The sequence below is a fragment of the Eretmochelys imbricata genome, chromosome 3 (genome assembly GCF_965152235.1).
Source record: "Eretmochelys imbricata isolate rEreImb1 chromosome 3, rEreImb1.hap1, whole genome shotgun sequence".
Taxonomy (NCBI): domain Eukaryota; kingdom Metazoa; phylum Chordata; order Testudines; family Cheloniidae; genus Eretmochelys; species Eretmochelys imbricata.
In genome coordinates, this window is record NC_135574.1 from 110,566,496 (window position 1) to 110,585,285 (window position 18,790).

The 18,790-nt window shown below is 42.6% G+C and overlaps 1 protein-coding gene across 4 annotated transcripts in view; it reads right to left on the bottom strand.

Annotated features, from left to right (window-relative positions):
* SHPRH (SNF2 histone linker PHD RING helicase) overlaps nt 1-18,790 on the bottom strand; it is a 140,199-nt gene that overhangs the window by 58,234 nt on the left and 63,175 nt on the right. For all 4 annotated transcript variants that reach the window (XM_077813173.1, XM_077813171.1, XM_077813172.1 and 1 more), the window contains 3 exons: nt 15,497-15,618; nt 10,671-10,759; nt 8,606-8,698 (listed from right to left, as the gene is read on the bottom strand). In XM_077813173.1, the coding sequence (XP_077669299.1) occupies nt 8,606-8,698; nt 10,671-10,759; nt 15,497-15,618 (304 nt within the window). The remainder of the gene's footprint in view (nt 1-8,605; nt 8,699-10,670; nt 10,760-15,496; nt 15,619-18,790) is intronic.

Consider the following 18,790-nt stretch of genomic DNA (forward strand, 5'->3'; position numbering starts at 1 on the left):
TTTTATTAGTGTAACAGTATGATCACAGTTTATGAGAGTATGCCCTTTTTCAAATATGAATTTTGCTAAGAAGCACATATAAATCTGTTTATGCATAGTTACTTTTGAGAAAGAGAAAAACAATTCCACTTTGAAAGCTTATGGTACATGTCCTCCAGTTTAAAATAAATGCCGAAACTACTTTAATCTCCATCACCACTTTAACTCGCTGTGGAAAAAAGCATCCCATTCAATGCAATACTAGAGAAACACACACAAGAGATATGCATACAAAATTACATATGCATGCACTTATTGAACATTCCAAAAACCACGGCAATTGTGACAAGGTAAAGGGGATGCAGTCTGTAAAAGGTTCACAGGTCCCTGCCTCTCATGTTTGGTCAGGGCAAAGTACAGAAGTAAGGGGAATTTGCATCAAAGGATATCTAAGGGGAAAATTATGTCCACTCCCTTCTCAGCTGGCTAAAGCAGGGAAAGCCTACTGGAATTACTGCCCAGTGCTTTTCAATTGATTTGTTTTTGTTTTATGATAGTTTGTGGCTTGTTGTATTCTCCACAAACGAATGGAAAATTTCTTTTAGAGTTTTCTTTCTGCCAGTAGCAACTCCCATAATTCTGGATATCTGGGCTGCTCTCCTCTCACTATAGCTTCACAGAGGCAGATCAGCATTTTGGCTCTGCATACTCTTGCCATACTCCCTTTTCTCCTGCTTACCACCAGATGAGTTATTCCCAAACTGTAAAACTTGCATAATTTCACTAACAAAATATTCCAGAGACAATGTAACAACTATGTACATTAGACCAAGGGAAAAAACTGTTCTATCATAACAATTCCACTTGATATTTGACCCTTGGCTCTTGAGCCATCTAGGGTGGATAGAATTGTGGTAGCCGCTACTTACAGAGAGGAAATTATTGGTAAGAAATTTCCATTCTGCAACCCAGAATCTCCCACGATTCTGGATGTCCAGGAAGTAGCAAGAAGTGATCAGACAGAGAAAGTGTTGTGAAAACAGAATTCAATAGATAAGAAGCCCCCCTCTTTTCATGAGCTCAGTCAAAGGTCAATATTATTTCTGGGCTACCTCCTGCAGCCCCTTCCTGCCAAAGGAGGTCTTTGCAGAAGATAGATCCATCTTACAGCAATTAATGAAGGTATTAAATGTAGACCAAGTGGCCACTTTGCAAGTTTCTGAAGTGGACACACTTGCTTGTTCCACCCATGAAATTGCTAAGGATCTCATGTAGCACACCTTGATCCCTTCTGAGGCAGGAACCTCTGATGATTTGTAAGCTTCCACAATACACAGTCTAATCCACAAAGTGATAGAGGATTTGGAAGCTCTATGTCCATGAAAGGACATGAATAGGGAGCCCAATCTTCTCATGCATTCTGTAGATTTTCAATACTCTTCAGACATCTTAAGATGTAAAACACCTTTTCAGTTTGGTGTTATGATTTTGGACACTAGGAAGGAAGCACAACCTTTTGGGAAGTGTTGAAAGAGGAATTCACCTTAGGAAGAAAGGATTCTAGCGTTCTGAGCATCACCTTGTCCTCATAGAACATGAAGTCAGGCTCTTGTATAAATAAGGCTCTGAAACTTACCTTGTGGGCAAGACAGCCACTAAGAAACAAGCCTTAATGGATAAAAGCAGCTGACACTGAAGTCATAGCTTGTCACAGCCTTCCATACTAGTGGTAGGTCCCATTTTAGAAAGAGTGGCCTGACCACTGGTTTGACTAGCTGGACAGCTCAAAGGAATCTGTGGATTGTCTGCCATGGAACCCAAAGACCCCACGAATAGCATGTTACTAAGAGCAGACACCTGAAGAGCAATGGTACTGTCTGTGCCTTTTTGGAGAAAACCCAAAATGTCTGGAATGCCAAGATCTCTGGGATTTGCATTGTGCTCTTGGCACCAGTTGTAGAATCTGGACTAGTTAAAGAAGTATGCTTTTATTCTTGATTTCCTCCTAAATGAAAACAATGTCTTGATGACTCTGAAGGACAGACTGAGACCACACTTCCGTCTCAACAGCCAGGCTGTGAACTGAAACTATCAGTTGAAAAAAAAAAAGAGGACGTCTGGTCTCAATGGGAACTGGAGTGGGGGTTCTGGTTTTAGGTCTATCAGGTCTGAAAACCAAGGTGTTGGCTAATGAGGAATTACAACCATCTGTTCTCATCTTATTTTTGAGACCATCTTCCCCAATAGCCAACTGTACAACAAGGCATCTGTCCCCGGTTCTGGGGTTTGCCTCCCTTGTGAAATATTTTGGCATCTTTGTGTTCATGCGATTTGCAAACAAGTCATAGAATCATAGAATATCAGCATTGGAAGGGACCTCAGGAGGTAATCTAGTCCAACCCCCTACTCAAAGCAAGACCAATCCCCAAATAAATCATCCCAGCCAGGGCTTTATCAAGCCTGACCTTAAAAACCTCAAAGGAAAGAGATTCCACCACCTCCCTAGGTAACGCATTCCAGTGCTTCACCACCCTCCTAGTGAAAAAGTTTTTCCTAATATCCAACCTAAACCTCCCCCACTGCAACTTGAGACCATTACTCCTCGTTCTGTCATCTGCTACCACTGAGAACAGTCTAGATCCATCCTCTTTGGAATCCCCTATCAGGTAGTTGAAAGCAAAACCCTTTCAAATCCCTCCTCACGCTTCTCTTCTGCAGACCAAATAATCCCAGTTCCCTCAGCCTCACCTCGTAAGTCATGTGTTCCAGTCCCCTAATCATTTTTGTTGCCCTCTGCTGGACACTTTCCAGTTTTTCCACATTCTTGTAGAGTGAAGCCCAAAACTGGAGACAGTACTCCAGATGAGGCCTCACCAATGTTGAGCAGAAGGGAACGATCACGTCCCTCGATCTGCCAGCAATGCCCCTACTTATATATCCCAAAATGCCATTGGCCTTCTTGGCAACAAGGGCACACTGTTGACTCATATCCAGCTTCTCGTCCACTATAATCCCTAAGTCGGTCAAAAGGAGGCTGAATGTTTGAATGAGGAGATCAAAAACCTTTTGATTCAGGCACCACTCGGAGTTGTTGACCCTACGCCTGTTGAACAGCCTGCCTTTTGGATCAGATCCCCGACATAGAACACTCTGAAGGAAAGGAGGAACTGTTCTGCTGACCTCATTATTTCCAGCGCTACCATGTGTAGCATCAGTCTCCTTGTTTCCCCTTTGTTGTTTAAATATGCAATTGTAGTTGTATTATCTGACTGACCCAGGACATGGTTCCCCCTTATGGTGAGCTGGAACCTTTGCAAAGCTAATTTGACTGCTCTCAGCTTTTTCCTACTGGCTCCAGATACCCTGGGTTGTTTAGGTCTTCAAGTGAACTCCCCAGCCCTCCAGATTGTCATCAGTTGTGAATACTAAAGGATATGGAAGGAGACGTGCCTTTGTGGACACTGTTTGTGGACTGAACACCTCTGTCAGAATCTGTACTTGATCTTTCACATATTCTGGGGAGTGGTCCTACACCCTGAGAATCAAGGCTTGAAGGCTTCTTATGCATGGAATGATCCTTATGCACAAAACCAGGAGTCCTAGCAGTTGGAAGCATAATGCTATGGCAGGTCTCCTGTGACTCTGGAACAAGATGATAAATTCCTGGATTTTCTGAAACCTTTCTAATGATTGGTAGATCTTTGCTACTGAGATGTGTATTTTTGCCCCCATATGGATGGAACCAGGAAATCTTTCTTGGCATTGATAATGAAGCTGTGCGCCTGGGAGAGACACAATGTCTGAGACATGGCCCTGTGCACTGGTGATCAAGATGGAGCTCTAATCAGAATGTCATCCAGGAAAGGATACAGCTGAGTTCCCTACAACCTGAGTGTGGCTGTTTATCATTACCAATATCATTGTAAAAACTCTGGAGGCCAAGGACAGGCCAAATGTAAGTGTTCAAGTACTGATAATGTTTCCTGCTGTAAGCGAACCTCAGAAGTCTGCGGTGGCACCATCTAATGGGGATATGCATCCACTGGATCTACTGAAATCAAGAAGTCCCCCTGGGATAGGGATGACTCCGTAGAGGTCAGGATCTCCATCTGAAACTTAGTTTTCTTCATCCACTTGTTGAACCGCTTTACATTTAGAATGGCTCTGATAGCCCTCATGAAAAACAATGAAAAACATGGAGTAGAGCCTAGACATCCTTTCTTCTGAAATTACACACACTATCATTCCTATAACCAGAAGATGAGATCCTTGGTTCTGGATCAGATTGTGGTTTATAGGGTCATTGGAGCTGCATGACTGGATGAAGAAAAGATAGGACAGAGCCCCTAGCTCGAGGTAGTATCTGTAGTATTTGTCTGTGGTCAGTGGAAGCCATTCCTCTAGGAAATGGGAAATTCTGCCCCCTAGCGGCAGTTCTGGGCGAAGGCAGATATGATCTTTTTCATGAAGTAAATCTGGGGAAGAGAGGGAGGGTTAAAGTCCCTCTAGACTTCCCAGCCGGGACCTCGATTTCACAGTTTTCCCTTGGAGAATCTGTTGTACTTTTGCTAGTACCTCCATGAGAATGGTGAGCGAAAGGAGTGCCTCTATCTGAAAGCTGGTCTGTACTCTCTCCTGGGAGCACTTAGTGGGGCAGGGAGAGACTGTCTGGATTTTGCTGCATCAACCACCACCTTCTCCAGCTTTTCTCCAAAAAGGATGGAGCCTCTAAACTCAGCCAAGCATAGGACCTGTTTAAAGTGAGTGTCCACCTTCCACGGACACAGCCATAGGTGGTGCCAGGCTATTGATCTGGAAGTCATGGCTCATTCTGAGAATCTCAGTGCCTCCATTGAGGCACCAGCACCAAATGCTGTTGCCAGGGACACCTGCTTTAAAAAGGAACCAAAGTCGGGTGATCTCTGTCCTTACGGGCATTGAGATTTCCAGCCAGGAAAGAAATACTTTTGCAAAGCAGGTAGCTGCCCGGGGTGCTCAAAGGGTGTCTGAAGCTTCAAAATCCTTTTTGAGAGTGGCCTCCATCTTTCTATCCATGTTTATTAGTGGTTCTTCTGGTACAACTCCCCCTCTGAGGGAATAACCATATATCACTGGAGGGACGCTATAGCGGCATCCACTCTCGGTATCTCAGTAATAGACCCTTTGGTTTTTGAATGTTACAGAGCCTACGATCGCTCCTATTAATGTGCTTGCCTGCATCGGGATTGTTTCATCATCCCTACTCACTTCCTTGAAGAAGGAATAATGGGGTATTGCAACCTCGGGGGATGATTTTGTGGAGAAAAATTTGTTCTGAGGCTTACTCTCAGGAGCCTGCTCAGGTTGGATTTGAATCATGGAAACAATGTTGTTGCTTGAAATTTCGCCAAGGGGGACGGGGGGGGGGACACGAAAAAACCAACACACACCCTTTTGCTACATTCCCCCTCCCCGCATTCCGTTGGGATTCAGATCCGAACAGCTCACCTTCCTAAGTGGAGGAGGGGGAGGAAGAGGAGTCCGAAAACTCATCTCCTGGATTTTGTGTATTTTTTCCTCTTTCTTTTTTTCCTTTTTGGATTTTTAACCTTTTTTATGCAGGCTTTGGGAACACAGAAACTGTTGCAGCTTTGTAAGGCTTTTTGTTGCTTACCTTCCTGGAGTCCTCTTCAGAGGTTTGACTCCGAATCCTCTCTCGCTGGGTCTCCTTATTGGTGGGAGTGGGGAACTCACTGTCTGAGTCCTCCTGGTTGGCTTGGGAGGGAGGACCCTGCTTCTTTCCCCAGGGCACTCAGGACCCACAAGGCTCCCCTCATTGTTCTGCACTAGGTCCCCTGGGATTTATCCCAGGAGTCAGGTGGTCAGGATCCTCCTCATGTTTAGAGCCTCTCCCTGCTCTGCACTGGGGTTCTTGGTCCATTTTTCCCAGACTGGAGTTGAGGACCACAACTGCCTATCTGACTTATAGACCCAGAACCTAACAGAGTTAGGGTCAGTTGGCTGGGTACTACTCAACATTTACGGAGCCTGGGAAGGTGCTTCACGGACAGAGCACTGCTTGGATTTAGTCCTGTGCTTTCTTGGCTGCTCTGCCATGTCTGGAAGGGAAAGAGGAGCAAGCAGGGAGCAGAGGCTCAAGGTGGATTAAACCCCCGAGGGATTACCTGACCTAGGGAGGAGGAGTAACACTTCTCCTCACTGCCCAAAAGCTGGACAGAAAAAGCTCAAATTGCAAAGTAAGGACGGAAGCAACAGAAACTGCTCCAGTCTGCTGCCATGGAGGCAACAGGAAATCTGTTGGCAAGTGAGAGTGGAGGGGGCGTGGCCAGAGTGTGTGGAGCCAAACATTGATCCACCTCCATAACGCTGCAGAGAAAGAAGAGTAGCCCAGACATCCAGAACCATGGAAGACACTGGGCTTCAGAAAGGATATTAAAGAGACTAAGGGCTTGTCTATACAGTGTAGTAGTCCACACCAAAGGAATGGAGATTCTAATACACACTAGCATGTTGTACACTAACTGAAGTTCTCTGGAGTCCTATTTCACATAAGCCAATTAGTGCACAATACATATGAGTGCACTAGAACTTACACACCTTTGGTGAGGACTAATGCACAGTATAGACAACCCCTGATGCTTGGAAATTTATTTCCTTTCCCTCACTGATGAAATCACCCACCAGCTTACGCTACTAGACAGAGAAGAAAAGGTTAAGGCAGCAAGGTGTGTTTATTATACATGAAATTTAGCAGAGGGACATTCACGTACTCTAAGGCCATAAGGGACCATTTGATAGGGCAGAAGCAGTAGATTTGATATATTTCAATTTAGTAAAGCTTTTGATACTGTGTCACATGACCTTCTCATAAGCAAACTATAGCCCAGATGAATCTACAATAAGGTGGATGCACAACTGGAAAACCATACTCAGAGTAGTTATCAATGGTTCACAGTCACGCTGCAAAAGCCTATCAAGAGAGGTCCCGCAGGGATCTGTCCTGGAGCTGGTTCTATTCAATATTATCATAAATTATTTGGATAATGGTATAGAGAGTACACTTAAAGTCTGTGGATGATACCAATCTGGGAGGGGTTGCAAGTGCTTTGGAGACAGAATTAGAATTCAAAATGATCTTGACAAACTTGAAACATGGTCTGAAGTAAATAGGATGAAATTCAATAAGGACAAATGTAAAGAACTACACTTAGCAAGGAATAATCAGTTGTACAAACAGAAATTGGGAAATGACTGCCTAGGAAGGAATACTGCATAAAGGAATCTGGGGGTCATAATGAATCACAAACTAAATATGAGTCAACAATGTAATACTGTTGCAACTAAAGCAAACATCATTCTGGGATGTATTAGTAGGAGTGTTGTAGAAAGACACAAGAAAAACAATGAAAAACAATGAAAAACAATGAAAAACAATAATTCTTCCACTCTACTCAGCACCAAAGAGACTTCAATTGGAGTACTGTGTCCAGTTCTGGTCACCACACTTCAGGAAAGATGTGGACAAAAGGTAGAAAGTCCGGAGGAGAGCAACAAAACGATTAAAGGTCTAGAAAATATGAGTGGGGGGACATGATAACAGTCTTCAAGTATGTAAAAGGTTGTTATAAAGAGAAGGGTGATAAATTGTGTTCCTTATTCTCTGAGGACAGGAGAAGAAGTAATAGGCTTACATTGCAGCAAGGGAGATTTAGGTTAGAGATTAGGAAAAACTTCGTAACTGTAAGGGTAGTTAAGCTCTGGAACAAACTGCCTAGGGAGGTTATGGAATCTCCATCTGTGGAGGTTTTTAACTACAGGTTGAACAAACACCTGACAGGGATGGCCTAGATAATACTTGGTCCTGCCTCAGTGAAGGGGAATGGGTGACCTATTGAGATCCCTTCAAGTCGTACATGTCTATGATTGTGATCAAGTTTGACCTACTGTATAGCAAAGGCCATAGAACTTCCCCAAAATAATTCCTAGAGCATTTTTTTTAGAAAAACATACAATTTAAAAGTGATCAGTAATGGAGAATCCAGTAAAACCCTTGGTGAAAACATGTTCAGAGATCACTAGATATCTGTGAATTGAGAAGTTGACTATCATTTGTCACACTACATTCAACAGACCGCTTTGTAAACTTCAAATATAGGTACTTTCCATAGTTTGGTCCATGAGGTGGCTAATACTTCTTCCTTCTCCTCTGATACTCTCTTTATATACTGCACTATTTGACCCAGTCCTGAAAACACTTATGAGAGGTACTTAATTTTACACGACTAGCCTTATTGACTATGAGACTATTCATACGTAAACACTTGTAAGATCATAATTCTAGTGATCAATGTTTAAAGTTTCCTCAAAACATATAATCATAACGTAGCAAAGATCAGCACACATTCAGAATAGCAGCAATTGGACATTTTCCCTTCTCTCAGTACAACTGCATCTGATTGAATGAGTAACGTGGCTGGAGGCTTATCCTGGAGTATTTGGCCTGATGATTTTTTTCCCCTTCTTTTGACATAAAATAATAGAAAAAGATGGTTACAGTCTTTAAAAAAGTACAATCTGCAAATCATATTGTTCTTTAAAATACATTTACACCAAAACGAACAATCACCTCTTCCTCAAGTCTGCCATCACGCAAGGTTGGTGGTATCCCTGGATGCTTTGCTGTCAGTAGTTCCATCAGGTTGTGTGTAGAATGAAGTCTCTTCACATAGAGAAAAGCAACAATTATCATGTAACACAATATACTGTATTATCTGGTACAGCAACAATGAAATCATTAGTGAAATCCCAGAACAAGGCTACTTATGAGAATAATAATAAATATTTCATTTAAAGGTAGGGCTTTTCTCTGTGAATCGTAAAGTACCTTATGAAGGTGGGTAAGTATTATTATCCCCGCTTACAGAGAGCAAAAATGGGAGAACTAGGTTACCTGACTCCCCCAAGATCTCACAGCAAATCAGTGAGAAAGTCTAAAAAAGAACCCAGGTCTTTGATTCTCTGCTTTATACTCTGTATACTGGATCACAGCTGTTCCCCTTAAAGCCCTCGTGAGATGCAAGCCTTTTATCTTAAAATTTATTCTTTTATAAATTATTTTTAAAAACTAAATATGGAAAGAAGTTGTTTATATGTCCCAAAAATAGACAAACTTCAGAAAAGCGGGAAAAAAATTATGAACTCTGAGCAGCTTCTGCCATTTTTCTTAAGTTACAGTAGTATAGTTTCATTAACATCATTATTGTTATATTAAAGTCAGAGTTTAAGGCCACAAGAGACCATCAGATCATTTACTCTGACCTCCTTTGTAACACAGGCCACTAAATACCATCCAATTACCCCACAATAAGCCCAGCAACCAGAATTAGACCGAAGTATTACAATCTTCAGGAGACTAAACTATTGTGTGGCACAAGATGGACAAAGGTGCACCACTGCCCAAGGTTCCTGCAATGGCAGGGAATTGATTTAGTGAGAGATACTCAGACATCAACAGAGGCAGTTTGATATACTGGTACAGATATGATTAATGAGAGGTAGATCGCGCTTGAATTGACAAAACAAAAATATAACACTGGGTGCAATAAACATGACCAAAGCAACTCCACATTGGTGAAAAGTTCTGTGTTAGAGAACCCCAATGGAGGACAATGACTTGAAATAATATTTCATTTCCCTTTGTGGCCGTAAGTGGTAAGAGAACCAACAGGCAAGTAGCTCACTTCTGAGTTGTCATTATCATGACATAATACATAAACATGCTTCTGCTGTAAGACAAAAGAAAGTTGGTCCAAATTTACCTTGTTGAACATGTTCTTTAAATATAAAATATCATCTGCAGTTGCTGGTTATTCACATAATATAAATACAGTTTCCTAAAGGGATACTGTCAATACTTTTTTATTCTTTCTTGTCTTATAATGCTCTTAGAGGTATAATTTCTTGTGATATAACAATTTGACTTGGTTCCATTTATACTTCTCCAGGAACCATCACAGCTGCCTTTTGTCTATTTCTCTGTCTGTATTCTAGTACCACTGATGTTAGCAGTGATATGCAAGACTCCAAGATTACAGCTTGTTAAATTCTATTGTAGACCAGCAGGCAAAGCTCACATTGTTTTTTGGTGCATCACTAAAAATTAGAGGCAAGGCCTTATACAAATTTTTGTTGCACTATGGTGGCTTTAAACAAGAAATCTGTAGTTCCATGGACTTGTCATAGAACACAATGTTTAGAGCAGTGGTTTTCAAACTTTTTTTGGGGGGGAGGGGGGAGGGGGGAGCCAGTGCTCGGTGTGGGGGCAGTGCACGGAGTCCTGTGGCCCCGCCACCTAGGAGCTAGACCTGCTGCTGGCTGCTTCCAGAGTGCAGTGTGGTGTCAGAACAGGTAGGAACTAGCCTGCCTTAGCCAGCCTGGTCAGCTGTGCTGACCAGAGCCACCGTGACCCAGTGCCTTACATTCCGTGACCCGGTACTGGGTCCCGACCCGCAGTTTGAAAACTACTGGTTTACAGTATGTTATATTTGAAGACAGAACAAGTTAACAGTGTCCCTTTGGCAAGCCCCTATGAGAAATAGCTGCATAAGAAATTTAACTGTGATACAAGAACAGTCAAGTACACGTTGACATATCTATTTTAAAAATGCCTGTGAACTTAAATTCATACTCACTTGCAGCGAATCTGTTTTGAGCTTTTCTTTGTGCTCTTCAGAGGAACGCAACACCTCTCTGTACAGGTCTGCTGCCAATGCATATTCATCTGAAGAATTCAAATCCACTTAGAACCAATGCAACATGATTTCTATCTCCAAATGGCCACAAATGGCCATCATCTATGACAGAGGTGGTCAAACTATGGCCTGGGGGCCACATCTGGTCCTCCAGATGTTTTAATCCAGTCCTCGAGCTCCCACTGGGGAGCAGGGTCCGGGGCTTGCCTCACTCTGGCACTCCAGCCGGGGAGCGGGGTCAGGGGCTTGCCCCACTCCACGCTGCTCCCAGAAGCAGCAGCATGCCCCCCTCCAGCTCCTACGTGTAGGGGCAGCCAAGGGGCTCCGCACAGTACCCCCGCCCCAAGCGCTGCCCCCACAGCTCCCATTGGCCAGGAACCACAGCCAGTGGGAGCTGTGGGGTGGTGCCTGCAGACAGGGTGGTGCACAGAGCCATCTGGCAGGAGCTGCAGCATCTCCACAGGAGCTGGAGGGGGGGACATGCTGCTGTTTCTGGGAGCTACTTGAAGTGCTGCCAGGAGCCTGCACCCCTGACCCCGCCCATGCCCCACCCCCATGCCCCAGCCCTGATCCCCCTCCCACCAGCCAAAACCCTCAGTCCCAGCCCATCCTCTTACACTCCCAACCCCTCATCCCCAGCCCCATCCCAGAGCCCTCCCCTCTTCCCCACCCCGCATCCCAACCCCCTGCCTCAGTCCAGAGTCCCCTCCTGCACCCTGAACTCCTCATTTTGGCCCCACTCCAGAGTCCACACCCCCCAGACGGAGCCCTCACCCCAACAACCAATTTCATGAGCATTCATGGTCCGCCATACAATTTCCATACCCAGATGTGGCCCTTGGGCCAAAAAGTTTGCCCACTCCTGATCTATAACATATGTAAGATGCCTTCAGAGGAACCATCTACTATTTACTTGCTGATTTTTTGGTTTTGTAAATTGCCTATTTTAAAACACCAATTGAAGAAGAATGTTTTACTCAACATAGTGGAGTTCTACTCTGAAAAGTAAGTCTAAGAATGGCATTGTGGGGTACCATATTTGTTGTTTCTCAGTGACTTCCAGAGCAAACAGTTTCAGTTTCCAAGTTAAACACGGTTTTCGCAATTGTCAAACCTGAAAACTCATGATGATTTCAGAGTCAAGCAGAATTCTATAAGTCATATTTTCAAACTTCAAATTCAGCCCTAATACGAACCCATCTGTTATAACACCCACTGTACTGGTGCAACTAAATGCAGAATTTGCCAATTCATGACTATGAATCACCAGTATCAATAACAATGAATAGTCACTGGGGCAGGGAAAGAATGAGAATGATTCTATAGCCTGGTGATTAGGACACTCACCAAGGAAGTGGGAGACTCAGTTTCAATGGCTCTGCTCCAATGGCTAATAATTATTTATAAAAAGTGGAGCAGCTTCAACAGGAGAGATTAAGAAAGACACATACCACAATGTCCCACAGCCCAATGGCTAGAGAATTCTCCTACAATATAGGAGACCCATGTTCAAATCCCTTCTTCACATAAAGCAGAGGGAGGAGTTGAACTCTTGTTTCCTGCGTCCCAGATGAGTTCCCTAACCACTGGGCTAAAGATTTTAAAGGAAGCCACCTCCTACTACAAGCTCACCCCATTCTCCCCACTGACCTTTTTGTGAATCTAGTCCTCTGCTTTTGTCAAAATTCCCACAGTCACAATGTTTTATTTTGAAGCACTAAATTATTTTGATTTGCCAAAAAATTTCATTTTCAGTTTTCAGAATTATCACTAAACCAAAAAATCCATTATTCATCCCCTCTTGTGCCATTTTCACAATCACTTTTAATAGTGGAACTATAGTTTAAGTGGCCATATGCACCCTGAGGAAGAAATTAACCAATATTAACTTGAAGCTACATTTGCAAATCATAAAAACCACAATTACGTATACTTTCTTCTCCTCCAACAACACACAGAAGATAGGTAACCAAATTAATAGTCTGGTGGTCCATGGGACATAAAAATTTAAGGGTGACAGTAAGATAATAGTGAAAGCCCTTTTCTAGTTCCAAATATCTTGAAAAAAAGTGGTGGCAAGTTACAGGGTGGGGAAGTTGTCTAGTACAGTGGTTCTCAACCAGGGGTACGAATACCCCTGGGGGTACGCAGAGGTCTTCCAGGGGGTACATCAACTCATCTAGATATTTACTTAGTTTTACAAGAGGCTACATAAGAAGCACTAGTGAAATCAGTATAAACTAAAATTTCATACAGACAATGACTTGTTTATACTGCTCTATATTTTATACACTGAAATGTAAGTAGAATATTTATATTCAAGTTGATTTATTTTACAATTGCATGGTAAAAATGAGAAAGTAAGCAATTTTTCAGTAATAGTGTGCTGTGTGACACTTTGTATTTTTATGTCTGATTTTGAAAGCAAGTAGTTTTTAAATTAGATGAAACTTGGGTGTACACAAGACAAATCAGACTCCTGAAGGGATATAGTAGTCTGGAAAGTTTGAGAGCCACTGGTCTAGTAAAAGCTTTATTGAAAGAAGAACTGAACAGGTAAACTGAAGAGACCGTTGAAATTAATGCAGCTTAACTAAAAATGACATGATGTGATTTGATTTATCTGAACTACTAGGTGCTACAAAACATATTACACTTCACTATACACTTCAGAGTTCACTGGTAATCACCAGGACCACATCCGATTAATAGGTGCAATTGGGAAGGAAAGGAACAAAATTTATTCTTATCCTTATTCCTAAGATTTATTCATAAGATAGTTATAGTATTAGTACTCATTTTTAAAACAAAGGGCGGGTGTAATTCCATGCAACTCATTAGTTTTAACAAGGATCACTTGGCAAAAAACAAAAAACAAACAAAAAACAGGCTGTACTTTTGCTTTGAACATTTAGAACTAAGCATCCAAGTAAATTATGCTGCTTGGTAAGAGATTCACATAATTATTTCTCTTTGCTTCATTTTTCAGATTTCTGATTAGAACTCACAGAACCCCCACACTGATTCAACTGGAATCTACACTGCCATTTATATGCTAATATTCCTTCAACTAAACAGCGTTTGCAATGGCAACAACATAATGACTTCTTGTATTTCTTACATTCTCTGTGTACACAGCAATTGCTCCAGACATGGGGGCGGAAAGTGTTGTCATCATTGCTACCAAATTGGTTATCTTTTGTACCTTCAACTTCAAATGGCAGTATCAATCCTTGCTATTGATGCCATTAAAATCTATTACAACTTAAAAACAATATTGCAAAAGCATCCATATGTTATATGATATTGAAACTGAAATGCAATTTCACTTTATGAGAGACAAAAAGCCTCAATACCACATTTTACTAAAATGTTTAAAATACTGTATGTCATAATATTCTAGGGAAGAGGCCAAAGATTTCACTGACCATTAGATCAAAGGAGCAAAGTTTAGTGACTGGAATGAATGTGCAAAGGACAAAAAATGTTTCTGATAAATTAAGCACCACACATACTTCCAGCATTGTGCCACTCTTTGCTAGCTATGTGTTTCCAGTTCTATTACCTACACAAAACCTTTGATGTAGCTGTCACAGTTCCAGAGGTAACTGCATCATCTCTGACCTCTTCTCACCCCTCTTAGATCTCCGGCCTCTAGCCATCACCCTTCTCAGGAGAGAGTCCTGTGACACCCTCTCTAGGCTGGGTATTTAGGCAATGATCGTCCCTGCAATTCATTCCGATCACCTCAGCAAGTCTGACTTTAGTTCAGCACTAACAGTCCTATTCTTTCTGGGGCAATGACAGGGTTAACCTGTGACCAGCCAGCCTTCATAAAGCAAAGTATTATTTATTCACAACAAAAGCATTATAGAGAAAACATCTCAAACAACAAACAACTCATATGAAGTCTTAGCTTGTCACCCATCTTCCACATGGAGACCTTGGCATGTACTATCACAGGGCCTGTCCCTCTGGCTCACAGTCTCATGTCCATTCTTGGATCAGGAGAGTGACCTCTCTCTCTGCTTCAAGGTTGTCAATGTACTGGCAAACAAGGAACCCAAAACCATATATTTTTGAACCAGATCAAACCAGTTTATGCAATTTTCCACAGGGGTGGGGCTTCTCTAGACTGGTTAACTGCCATGGGATTTGCATTGGTCACCATCTAGTGATTTTAATTCCTCCAGGAAACCCTTTAGTTCCCCCATGAATCCATAATATAATCCCTACCCCAGAAAGATGCACATAACTTTTACAAAGTTGATACAAGAATCTTTGGATATTCCAAGTGTCCATTGTATCTGTCACAGTAGCCACTGTCATAGCCCTAATAAAAGGGAGAAAATAATGGCGCTAATTCACCTCATCTGCTCCAGTTTTACACTAGTGCAACTCAATGGACGTCAATGGATTTACACTTGAATTACACCACTGTGAAAGCAGAATCAAGCTAGATTTGTTGCTTTTATCCTCTCTTGATTAGACTTTAGAAAGTGAACATAGAAAGAACGTTACAAAATTTAAAAAATGGAAAGTGCTGTGATGCAGTTCCCAATATACTGCACCTCTTTCTTCCCTGTCAGCTCAGAGAAATTTGTTAGGATTTCAGCTGCTGCCTATATGCAGTTCCAGTTTTCTGTGACTGCATAATGCACTTTTCCCTGAAATCAATGGACCTGCCATTTTGCCATGATGATAGCTAACCTCATGACTCGCCCATCAGACAGAGTAAATTAACATAGTGAGCGGTATGTTTTTACCTTTAATGATATGGATACCAGCTAAACCATTGAGAGCACACACCAGTTGTCGATGGGCTTCCTCACATTCAGTGCGACATTTCTTCTGCAGTGAAGTTAGTAGCTCCTCCATGGTCATTGTGCTGAAATAAAGATCTAATGGATCAAATTTGAAAGAAAACAGACGCTACACTTGCATGAAAGGTCATATTATGCAAACATATGTTTGCCACATGATAAATATTCTCAAGGACAATATAGTGACATGACTTAGTTTTAGCAGTCACTCTTTCAGCTGCAGCATCTGCACACATCTAGTTACGGGCTGTGCCCCAATCACTCATCTAACCAAGAGTGCACGTCAAGAGTATAGGAATGAACTCCCCCACTCTGTGGAGACTTGGGAAAAATAGACCTGTCAGAACTCCAGTGCCAGGAATTTCTCCCATTACTTCATTCAGAGCCACTATGTCCAAGTCTCTACACTGCAACAACACAGCATCATTCCTCCAGAGACAAGGAAGTACAGGCCATTCTTGTAGAGAAAGAGCTATACAATCTATTTTCAAAAGCACCTTCCCTCCAGGACCAATGCATTACTTCAGCAACATGACAGCTCCACCAGACTCTCAGGGTCTGAGAGTATGTATTGTTGTAAAGCGATCTTTCCACATTGTAACCGGCCTCTCTCCTTTAAGTATTATTATTTGTATTGCTAATATACATAAGAGCCAAATGAAAAAGGGATCCCATTGTGTTAGGGTTGTACAAATGAATAAGCAATAGTTCATGAGCAAATCTAAATAGATAAGACAAAGTACAGGGGAAAGGAGATATAACAATACAAGCGAGTAAACAGAGCGATGGTTGACAAATGTCACATTAGTTACACTATGCTTTCCTTCCTTTAATTTTTTTTAATTCTCTGGGTGGGGTTTAGCAGGAGATTACCTAAATAGAAAGAAAAAGGGAAGGAGAGAGGTGAAAGGGAGAGGGTAGGAGAAGAAAGAGGGAAGGAAGAATGAAGGGACCATGAAGGGCAACTGGGGTCAGGCTGAGATGAAGGGTTTGGGCAGGAGTGGATTGAAACAGACAAGCAATCAGCATAAGAAGAGACTGACCAGAGTAAAAATGGTAGAAATCAGCACCATCACATTAGTATCCAACAGTCCCTGCTAAGGCTGCTTCTGTGCCTGATTCTGGTTCCCGGGCCTGGCTCCTCCCTGGAATTGTTCCTCGTGTCCTAGAGGGATGCGGGAGTCACCCCTGCACAGTTTGGATCCAGGACGTGAAGGTATGGAGAAGCCGCATTGACTGGGCCCCATCTTCCCCTCCCAGCAACACTGCAGTACCTACTACGGCAGGGGTAGTCAATATGGGGACCACAGGCCAAGTTCAGACCGCCAGATGCTTTTGAACAGACCTGAAATCTTTTTATTTACTTATTATCATAATTATTGGGGGGTTTTTAAATTATTTTCTTCTCTGGAGTCTGGACCTTGACTATACCTTGACCAAGAAATTAGGATCTTGACAAAAAGTAATTGATTACGCCTGTACTAAGGTTTCCCCTTACCTTTGCTCCTGCTATCTAAAGTTTCAATGCTCCTGCTGCCATTCCAGCATGGGAGATGGAGGTGCTATTGATTTAAAACTGCAATTTATACTGATCTACATTTCTCAGTTGTATTGGAAAATATGCACAGCACCTGCTGCTCTCATTCTGCTTAGCTCTAGCCAGCGCTATTAATCTTTCATTTTCATAAGCATGGAGAGTGAAAGAAATTTCTAAAAGCAAAACAAAAATAGCACATAGTTTCATAATTTGTAAGGCCTGGCCTACACTAGAAAATTAGGTTGGTTTAACTATGTTGGTCAGGGTTTGAAAAATCTACACCCCTGAGCTGCGTAATTAAGCCAACCTAAGTCCCCATGTAGGCAGCACGAGATCAACAGAAAAATTCTGCCATCAACCTAGCTAGTACCTCTAGGGGAGGTGGATTACCTACACCGATGGGTAGCATCTATACTGAAGTGCTACAGCTGTGCCGCTGTAGCATTTTAAGTGTAGACAAGCCCTTAATTCATTTACTTTGAACAATCTGAGGCTAATAATCAATTTCAAGAGAAGTTCCTGATTCAGTTGAAATTCTAGGAAAACCTAAAAAGTATCCTGTTTAGGAATGGCTGGACAGCCTTACTCACTGCCTTTACTAGATGAGAAAATTAACACTCTCATAGAACACACTCCAGGCGTCAGTTTCCTTGTTTCAGTCCAATTCTCCTATTCACCACAATACCTGGCACTGAATTCTTATTTATTCACATGCAAATAAAGGAAGCCATAAGCCAAATCTTCTGCATGTTCTGGGAATGGTCCATTGCTACAGACAGCACTTGTTCACAAGAAAATATATAAACGGTATCTCCACACTGTCTTTTCTTACAGTGTGTTTACTGGGGGTTCATCTTTTATTGCTTGTCTTCCACTGCAATTGCTATGCTGCTGTACTCATTAACATTTCACTGAAATCAGTGCAGTGCTAGGATATTCCTGGTGCATTCAGCAGCATGGCTTGCATGCTGCACTTGTACATCATTGGAATGTTCAGCAGTACTCAAACAGTAACTTGCTATGGATTGGGGGAGTACTGGTATTTCTCATGTTCCACCCATGCTTCCACAGCTTTAAAACTATCAGGCAGGAAAATCCTACAACAGATTGTCTGCTTCTATAGCTATTGCACAACAGCAGACATAATTCTACACTGAAGGTGCCCTGTCAGGAGAGAGAGGAGGGACGCAGGACACAGAGGGAAAGAGACACAGGAAATGCGTGAAGAGAGCAGAGAGGAACAAAAGAAAAGGTGGTTGAAAACAGCAGAAATACATTCACATTAAGGGCCAAGCTTGATTCTTTCCTGCCTGTGGCAGCAAGAGCTTAAAAAAAAAATGCAGAAAAGCCAATGCTCTCAGTCCCTGGCATAGGATTATGCACCCATACCTTTCTCTCTAGCAACTCACTGTTGCTAGCCAAAAGAGCAACACTCACTTGCTCCAAAAGGAGCAGTATTAAACCGTTTTTGGCTAAAGACAGGGCTGGTGCAGTGATGGCCTTATGGCAGGGGTGGTCAAACTTTTTGGCCCGAGGGCCGCATTGGGATTGCAAAATTGTATGGAGGGCTGGGTAGGGAAGGCTGGGCCCCCAAAACAGCCTGGCCCCGCCCCCTATCCGACACCTCCACTTCCCGCCCCTTGGCTGCCCCCCCTCAGAATCCCCAACCCATCCAATCCCCCCGCTCCTTGTCCCCGACC